At 38.7% G+C, this 9,911-nt stretch overlaps 2 protein-coding genes across 2 annotated transcripts; both read left to right on the forward strand.

The window, feature by feature from the left end:
* The first annotated feature begins 2,256 nt into the window (after positions 1-2,256).
* Positions 2,257-3,362, forward strand: LOC102441478 (trace amine-associated receptor 4-like). Its single transcript, XM_006084507.2, has one exon. It carries the CDS (start codon positions 2,319-2,321, stop codon positions 3,360-3,362), a length of 1,044 nt encoding a protein of 347 aa, XP_006084569.1. The 5' UTR covers positions 2,257-2,318.
* Positions 3,363-8,123: 4,761 nt separating this feature from the next.
* Positions 8,124-9,255, forward strand: TAAR5 (trace amine associated receptor 5). Its single transcript, XM_006084471.1, has one exon. It carries the CDS (start codon positions 8,170-8,172, stop codon positions 9,181-9,183), a length of 1,014 nt encoding a protein of 337 aa, XP_006084533.1. The 5' UTR covers positions 8,124-8,169; the 3' UTR covers positions 9,184-9,255.
* Positions 9,256-9,911: the final 656 nt, after the last annotated feature.

A 9,911-nucleotide genomic window follows, 5' to 3' on the forward strand; every position in this document is an offset into this window, starting at 1 on the left:
TTCCTTGAAATTCTGAGGAACTTTCAGATTTTCAAAATCTTTATTTCAGAGTCTTTGTGTCTGGTTCCTTACTCTGTAACTTTTCCCTTAAAGACCTAAATTTGAACTGAAAAACAATGCAATCTTTGCTCCGTTCCAGGATTGTTAACAAATGTTTATTTTTACCTCCTAGCAAAGAGAATTAACACTTTTCTATGCTTTCATTAGGTAATTGTTTGCAGTGTTGCTGTTAATTTGGTTCTTTGCTATAATATTACATTCCATGATAAAAGTGAGATGTCAAAGAGGGTTTTACTTCATTCCATTTTATTAAAAAACTACTGTTTCTTTTGAGGAAATGAATCTTCAAAGAAAAATAATCTCTATTCTGTTCAGTTTTTAAATAACAAACCAAACTCCAACTGCATTTAATATCATGACAATCTTTTTTTTTTTTTTAACAGAGCAGTAGACCAGCAATCATATTTGTATTTTCTTATTTGTTTTTTATAATTTTTGGTCAAAAGCTTAGCTAGGGGCTTAAAATTATTATTACCTTTGACATTATCTTAACAATTCAACCATGTGATAACTTTTTTAATCAATGTGTGTCTTCTTTTTGTCTTAATCTAATATCTAGAGGTTTAAATATTCCCTAATATATAATCATACATCAGAAATATGAGATAATACAATTAATTTTTAGCAGCTGTTTCACATTGTATATCCCAAAAAATAAAATAAAACAAATAAAATTTCCCTTATAAACATAGGAGTTAAATAATGTTGATCTTTTAGGAATTATGTTCTCAAAAATGAAACCATGAAATATTAAAGAGTGTACTATTTTGTATTAGAAATGCTACATCTATGTATATACTGTGACAAATACCTAAGTAATGTTGTGGTAATTGTTAGCTGTCTTTAAATATAATTTTTAAAAGACCATTAAAAGAACATTTAAAAGAACATTAAATAAAAAATGTAATTCCAAACCTAAAGACAATAAGAGGCAGAATAAAGTTAATCAATTAATTAAGTAAAGACAGTGATTAGGTTTTTAAGATTCCATTATATTCAGTATCTTAGGGCTTAGAAACCAAAGTGATAAGTAATGAAATAATTTGTTCTGTGTATTTCAAAATTGATAGCTACAGTTTATTAAAAAAGTTAATAAGTCGTTGTCCTTCTTACATTTTACTTCTCTATGTTTTGATTTGTCAAGTTCAACTTGGCCTAATGTTTGATTGCTACCATTAAAATATCTTTAAACAAAAATGCTAGCTGAGAAATTAAATTACTACATTCAGAGCAAATGAAATGTGCTATACTGTCAAGATTTCAACTAATATACATTAGAAAGCATGCTGAGTTACAGCAGCAAATACTGTAAATATTATTTTCAAGGGTACTTTTATTCTCATTAAGATTTTTTCCAAGTAAATCTGGTAGGATGTGCTTATGGATTTGTTTTCCCAATGGACCAGGGAGTTTTAATCTATTCTCAGGACAAAGTCCACTTCTCTAACCTGGCCCTATATCTCACTAATGCTTGTCACCAGTCATCAGTTACACATCCAGTCCCGGCACTGGAAAAACAAATCAAACCTATGTCACACTCTAGGGTGAGTCAGTCCCATTAATTCCACATTTTAAGAGCAACAGCTTAAATTATATAAGGCAACAGCTTAAACAATGGGCACAGAATGATGTATTATCAAATTGTATCCCTGATACCTAATTTTATTAACTAATGTCACCCCAATAAATTCAATAAATAAAGATGTTAAAAAATTAAATAAATGACTAAGATTTTTTAGAAAACACACACACACACACACACACACACACACACAACAATGAGCAGGCATATATGTCAAATTTGTTTCCAACATGAGAATTTGAAATCTGTGGACAAAATGACCTCAACCTGAATTTGAATTCAGGAAATTGCTGCTAAATGAAAGGAGATAAATAATGAGATTTACAGAATTTATCATTTGAGATAGTTTCCCCTTTATTTTGAGGTTATTCATGTATATTCTTGTAGACATTAGCAAATTTTTAGTTTACCTTATATTGTTCTAAATTCTAAATTCTGTCTTGTTTACATTGCATAGAGAAATGTTTCCTTAATTGAATATATTGTGTGTATTAAGTGGCAGGATCCAAAGCAGTGCTCCTGAACAGTAGGAAATTCAACCAGGGATTGGAAACGCAGCTAGCTGGGCCTCTCTGAAAAGTTTCCTATGATTCTTATTGTTTTTCCTGTCTTTCACAGAAAGGAGAGGCACACAGTACTTTTGCAAAAGACTCATAGTACCCAAGGGACCAAGACAATGAATTCACCTGACCTTTGGAACCCCAAAGAAGTGCAGTTTTGTTTTGCTCTGATTAACAACTCATGCCCTAGAAATGTGAGGTCTGTGCTGAGCGCCTCTGCCATGTACTTTGTCATGATTGGTGCTATAGTGATGACCATCCTGGGCAACCTGGTGGTGATCGTTGCCATCACCCACTTCAAGCAGCTTCACACCCCAACCAACTTCCTGATCCTCTCCATGGCCACCACTGACTTCCTGCTGAGCTGCGTGGTCATGCCCTTCAGTATGATCCGGTCCATCGAATCCTGCTGGTACTTTGGAGATCTCTTTTGCAAAGTTCACAGCTGCTGTGACATCATGCTCTGCACCACCTCCATTTTCCACCTCTGCTTCATCTCAGTGGATCGTTACTATGCTGTTTGTGACCCTTTGCGTTATGTTACCAAAATTACCATTCCTGTCATAGAGCTCTTTCTGCTCATCAGTTGGTCTATTCCAATCTTTTTTGCCTTTGGCCTGGTATTCTCAGAATTAAACATAATTGGTGCAGAAGATTTTGTTGCAGCCATTGACTGCACAGGTTTGTGTGTGTTGATATTTAACAGATTTTGGGGGGTCATGGCCTCTTTTATAGCCTTTTTTCTTCCTGGGACGGTAATGGTGGGGATTTACATACACATTTTCATGGTGGCCAGGAAGCACGCTAAGCAAATCGGCATGGGTTCTATGATGAAACAGGTTGGGTCAGAAAGCAAAGTGAAAGCATCATCCAAACAAGAATGCAAGGCCACCAAGACTTTAAGTATTGTCATGGGAGTGTTTGTGTTGTGCTGGCTGCCCTTTTTTCTCTTGACGATTACAGACCCTTTCATCAATTTTACAACTCCTGAAGATTTGTATAATATCTTCCTCTGGCTGGGTTATTTTAATTCCACTTTCAATCCCATTATATATGGCATGTTTTATCCTTGGTTTCGCAAGGCATTGAGGATGATTGTCACAGGAATGATCTTCCGCCCTGACTCTTCCACCCTAAGCCTGTTTCTTGAACATGCTTAGGCAATGCTCTCTGTTCTCTGGGATTCTTTCCTAGTAGGGAATCTTGGATGCTCTTTCTACCCAAAGGTATGGGCGTGGACAGGGTTGATAAGAAGATTTTTCCAGATGGTACAACACACATCTAAGTAGGAGCACTAAATCTAGCCTCTTGGTATACCAGAGCTACCAAAGTGTCTAATTTCTGGGTTCTAAGGAAGGCACCTCCAATAAGAAGAAACTCTCTTGCTGATTCCTGAATTTCCAAATTAGAGATTTAGAATTATTCCTTTGGCTTAAATTAAATAATAAGGGTCTTTTACTTTTTCTCTTGTAAACATCAGAAGAGGAGACACAGTTGGCCTTCACACTCACTGACACCCATGTACAATTTATCTAAGCATTTCTTGAGGTTATTGTTACATCTTAGGGGAGTAGGAAGAGAGTTTGAGAGTACTGGAAGCCTGAATTATGAAGCATGTGACCGACAGAAAGGGAGAAGGAAACAGACAATTGTATTTACTTTCAATTTTATTGGTTCTGACTTAAACCTCTTTTCAAAATGAGTGGATGTGAGGTTGGCAATACTTTGATTAAATTGAACTGTCTTATTAAATAAGAAGAATGGATAAAAAAAGTTTAGAAGCATATTCTTTCTTTTTTTCAATATATATGTTTTATCTATATACACATGTGGCCTGCATGCATGAATAGAGGTGGTCTGTTTTTCTTGTTGGGGGTGGGTGGGTATGCACATACTAATTATTCACCAAGCCTGAGCTTCATTCATAAACTGAAGTTCTTTCACTGTCCCAGAGTTTTAGGATAATATTTATTGCCTCAATGAATGTCTCTTCTCTGTGTCCTTATGTCTATCTCTTCTTCTTCTACCCTATAAACTCATTTCACCAAATTTTTTTAATAATATTCTTTTCATTCTTCACACTATCTCTCTATCTCTCTAATCTAGTGGTTCTCAATCAGGGAGAGTTATGCCCTTGAGGATATTTGGCAATGCCTGGGGACATTTTTGTTTGTTACAAACACCGAGGAGGTAGTACTGACATCTAGGGGGTAGAGATAGGGGATGCTGCTAAACATCCTATAATGCACAGACCAGCCCCCCACAGCAAAGAATTATCTGGTTCAAAACTTCAATAATGCCATGGTTGAGAAACCCTGTGCTAATTTCATCTAATCTCACAGCTTCAATTACCACCTCTCTATTTCCTTCAAATATATTCATCTTCATCACTATCATTTTCCCCAAGTTTCTCATTTTTTACTGTCAGTAAAGTATCTTTTTTTATGTTCCCTCAAGATCTCAAACTAAACACACCCAGCATTTTCATCTATGTCCACCCCACTGCCCCAAACCTGTCTCTTCTGAATCCTGCTTTGTGTTGGGGTTGGGTGTGCACAGGTATGTAGTTGCTCATCTGATATAATTAAAGGCTAATATGCAAATTGTCCCCTTGACCGGGAGTTCGACTGGGAGTTCAACTGGGAGTTCGACCAGGGGGTGGGGCCGGCTGGCCAACCACCCACGGCCCCTCCCCCCAGCCGGCCCTGCCCCACCCCAATCAGGGATGGAGCTGGCCAGACCCCACCCATGCATGAATTCGTGCACCGGGCCTCTAGTCTAGCCTATAAGCTTTTTCATTTGTTTGGACCTGTCCCACCTCATCCTACAGGCCCTGCTGATGGATGTAATATATTATTACCTTTAGAATTATGCCATTTTTACAACCTTATATTATTCATGTTGGAATCCCACAGTGCTTGACATGGTGCCCTTCACATAAAAATCTCTGAGCACATTCACTGGATGACTAACACATAGAAACTTTGAGGAAAATGAGAAAGAGTTACTCAAATTCAGAAAAATAAACAATTATAAAACAAAGAATGTTAGACAGTGGGGGCTTCTTTTCTTGGAAGGGAAGATGGTGAAAAGAGCCTATATGTAAAGAAGAAATTGAAATGAATTGAACTCCTGTTCTAATGGGCTTTGGTCATATGTGCACAATGTTGTGCTGGGGAACTTGAACACAGGGCCAGCAGAGGCACATAGTGGAAAATGATTCACCAACTCAGAAACGCTTGCCACATAAAGAAAGAAGCTTTCATGCTCATGTAGTGAATTTCCTGAAACTAGAAATTAGGTTGTCCCTTTCTTTTCCTAATGTGTCAATAGTCCAAGCGCTTCGCAGAAAAGTTTGGTCATGTAGAAATAGTGTTCACTATCTTATGGATTGACAAATTGGAAAATTTTTAAATGGAACATGCAAACTTAGGATGTTCATATGTGGCTGGAGCAATTTATTCATTAATGTTTGTCTATGTTTGCAGGAAGTAGGTTGCTTTTCATAACAATAACCTTAAGAAACTGGTAGGTTGCAGAGAAAATATTTGTTAACATTACCATAGATTTTAATGTTAAGCATATTTTATTGTAGTAATCCTTATAGTAATATCGGAACACTTGGTTAATCAACCCCTCTCTATTTCTGACGTGGCCAACAACATCACAGCTCTATGCAGGACATCTAATCCTAAGGTTTCTAATGTTCACAGACATACATCCTAAGTGTATCCATAAACCTTTCTGCTTTTTAAAAATCTACCCTTGCTATTGGGAAATTACTCATTACTCCAAAACACATGAGAGAATCATTGATCGGCTGCCTCCTGCACACCTCCTACTGGAAAGCCTGCAACCTGGGTATGTGTTCTTGACTGGAATCGAACACAGGACCCTTCATTCTGTTGGCCAGTGCTCTAGCCACTGAGCTAAACTGGGTAGGGCCCAAAACCTTTTTTGAGAGTTTCCCCCTATAGGCCTTATTCCAGTTGTAAGATATTTGTTCCTATTTTTTACAGATTCTTGATCAGATTAGACTTAGAGTCATGGGTCTTAGAGTCCCTGGCTGACTGCATGTGGATTATGACTTGCAATATAAGGGGTGTCATGGTATGTAGTAAAGCAAGAGGCTTTCTGGTCTGATTAACTTCTGGAATCAGAAATCTATTTCCACGCACATGGACGTGGTATAAGGCAGTTTTAAGCAATCACCACTGGTTTAGCTAGGGTTTTGTGGAGAAGGTGAAAGTATAAGCCAACCTTTTTCATTTGTTTGGACCTGTCCCACCTCATCCTACAGGCCCTGCTGATGGATGTAATCTATTGTTACCTTTAGAATTATGTCAGTTTTGCAACATCAGTTTGACTTATATTGTAAACTGATTTCACCAAGAGGCATTCCACCTTCTGAAGTTTTGGTATCAAGAAATAGAGATGAACCCTCGTCGGTTTGGCTCAGTGGATAGAGCATCGGCTTGCAGACTGAAGGGTCCCTGGTTCGATTCCGGTCAAGGATACATGTCTTGGTTGTGGGCTCAATCCCCAGTAGGGGGCATGCAGGAGGCAGATGATCAATGATTCTCTTTCCTCATTGATGTTTCTATCTCTATTTCCCTCTCCCTTCCTCTCTGAAATCAATAAAAATATATTTAGAAAAAAAAAAGAAATAGAGATAATACCTTTGTGATATACAGACATATGAATCTAATTGTAGGTACTATTACTGATGGGGAGAAGCGGGGGTTGGGGGGAGGATACGCGATGATCTAGAAAAATGGCAGAACAAGAATCTAACTCTTCTATGTCCAGGTGAACTGCTTCATCTATTGTGAGTTCCTTAACCAGTACATAACATAGAGCTTAAAGAAGACAAGATAAATTCAGTGTGGGGATCACAAACCAAAGGATTTAGGATTAGTTATTCTCAATTATTTCTCTTGTTGAGAGAAATGTATATAAAAAAATCCTAAAGCAGTAGGGATATATGAAACTCACTGAAAAGTTTAAAGACTTTACAAATTCAGTATTTAACTTTCATCTCTAATTAATTGGCAGGATTAATAATGATGCTCTACTGAGAAGGAAGCAAACTACTGAGACTTGTGAATAGTGTAAACTAGGTCCCTTGGTACTCATTCAGTGCTCATTTGCATAACATACCATATGGAGACGTAGTTTCTACTTGGAGTATAAGATCATTAACTAATTGCACATCTGTCATCTTTGCAGATGGAAGAGGGTTCTACATACCTATGTCTACCTGTTACCAGAAGGACTTTTTCCCATAAGTGATTCTGATCCCTACCTCTGTAAGTAGCTTGGAAACTCCGAATTCAATTTATTAGAACTTGCTTAAACATTTTATAGACTAGTGTTAAGATAGATAAAATACTTTTTCATATCAGATAGTTTTCCCAAGATGTATAAATATTGTGTGTTAACTTTAGAAATTGTGCAGGATGCAAAACTGAAACAGGGCAATTTCATTCCTTTAATTACTTGTACGCTGGATTTTTTTTCCCTTGGGAAGAGTTGACATATTATAAAAAGCTTAAGCTATTGATTTTTTTGTTAATTTATTTTGTTAATTCTCAAAAAGAGGACCCAGAAGTTACTTTTTACCCAAGTAATGATTTGTTAACAAGATTTTTTTCTTTGAGAAAACATTTAGCTTACATCCTTCTTTTCTTTCCTTAAGGATAACATCTAAACTAGCTTCAAAAGTGCCCAGTCAGACAAACCAGGGCCAGATTCAAGTCTTATGAGACCTTGAATCCTGTGCTGCATGTGGCTTTCAGGGTGCATTTGATTCAGTACCCAGGGAAATTATACTAGGTTCCAAATTGCCCTTTAGTTCCTCTCTAGATTTCACTTTCTAACTGTTTAGCAGATAAATAATTTTATTCTTTTGGTGTGTGGACAGGTGGCCTGTTTGCAGAGAGAGAGGAGGAAGAGTAGGAACCATAAATGAGCACTGTCCTCAACCAGGGTGCTGGAGAACACCCCCTGACGTTCTGCTACCAGGTGAATGGGTCTTGCCCCAGGACTGTCCATCCTCTGGGCATCCGGTTGACCATCTACCTGGCCTGTGCAGCAGGCATAATTATTACAGTCCTAGGAAATTTGTTTGTGGTGTTCACTGTGTCCTACTTCAAAGCACTTCACACTCCTACCAACTTCCTGCTGCTTTTTCTGGCCCTGGCTGACATGCTTCTGGGTCTGCTGGTACTGCCACTCAGCACCATCCGCTCCGTGGAGAGCTGCTGGTTCTTTGGAGACTTCCTCTGCTGCCTGCATACCTACTTGGACACCCTCTTCTGCCTCGTCTCCATCTTTCATCTCTGTTTCATTTCCATTGACCGCCACTGTGCCATCTGTGAGCCTCTGCTCTATCCCTCCAAGTTCACAGTCAGGGTGGCCCTTAGGTACATCCTGGCAGGGTGGGGGGTGCCAGCAGCTTACACTGCCTTCTTTGTCTACACAGATGTAGTGGAGCGAGGGCTCAGCCAGTGGCTGGAAGAGATGCCTTACGTGGGCAGTTGCCAGCTGCTATTCAATAAGTTTTGGGGCTGGTTAAACTTCCCTGTGTTTTTTTTCCCCTGCCTCATCATGATCAGCTTGTATGTAAAGATCTTCGTGGTTGCTGCCCGGCAGGCCCAGCAGATCAGCGCCCTCAACAAAAGCCTGGCTGGGGCTGCCAAACGTGAAAGAAAAGCTGCCAAGACCCTGGGCATCGCTGTGAGCATATACCTCTTGTGCTGGCTTCCCTTCACCGTTGACACGCTGGTGGACAGCCTCCTTAACTTCATCACACCACCACTGGTCTTCGACATCTTCATCTGGTTGGCTTACTTCAACTCGGCCTGCAACCCCATCATCTATGTCTTTTCCTACCGGTGGTTCAGGAAGGCTCTGAAACTCATCCTGAGTCAGGAGGTCTTCTCACCTCGGACACCCACTATTGATTTGTACCGAGAATGACTCCTTGACCTGAACTCAGGCAAATGGTAGAGGCTTGGAGGAAAGATAGTGATGCTGTAGCAATGGGTGGGGTGGTGTCATGAGTTTTGGGGCATGCTTCCAGGCAGCCTGGTTTAAGTGGATGGGAGAAATTAACTTCTCTTCCTTCACTGAATGTTCCTATAGTAGTATGTAGGAAGGAGAGAGAGAGAGATCATCTAACTTTTTATTGGATAAATTAAAACTGAAAATATTTGAGTCCTCATTCATTACTTTCTAACTGAAAATATTTGAGTCCTCATTCATTACTTTCTTGAGACAACTAAGATAGGAAGGTGGAGGAAAAAAAGCACCAAGGTCAGGATTTCCTAGTCTTACCACGTGGTAGGGCCGGGGGTGACCACTTCAGCAATCTTTGACTTTCACCCCCATCACTGATTTTTTTTTTCATTTTAAAAATGAAGGGTTTGTAACTGTTTGTTTTCTAAGGAGTCCTTAAGCTCAAATATCACATAATCTAACTTTGGGAAGCATTGTTTGAGTCCTAACTTCACCTTATTGTTCATAATCATAGTCAAGTGTTTGGAACATTTTTCAAAATGTTGCCTTTAGGCTCCCTGTCTCCTTGGAATCCAATCACTAAACAGGTTTGTACGCCAGGTTTGTCTATTTCCATGACCATAGAGTAACTGGATTATTTTTTAAATGTATTTATATTTTTAAAGAAATATTTTTCTCCTTTTCCTTTA

This window comes from Myotis lucifugus, unplaced genomic scaffold (assembly GCF_000147115.1).
Source record: "Myotis lucifugus unplaced genomic scaffold, Myoluc2.0 scaffold_11, whole genome shotgun sequence".
Classification (NCBI taxonomy): Eukaryota; Metazoa; Chordata; class Mammalia; order Chiroptera; family Vespertilionidae; genus Myotis; species Myotis lucifugus.

Coding starts and splice junctions, on each gene's coding strand:
- TAAR5 (XM_006084471.1), top strand. CDS start 8,170: ATGAGCACTGTCCTCAACCAGGGTGCTGGAGAACACCCCCTGACGTTC.
- LOC102441478 (XM_006084507.2), top strand. CDS start 2,319: ATGAATTCACCTGACCTTTGGAACCCCAAAGAAGTGCAGTTTTGTTTT.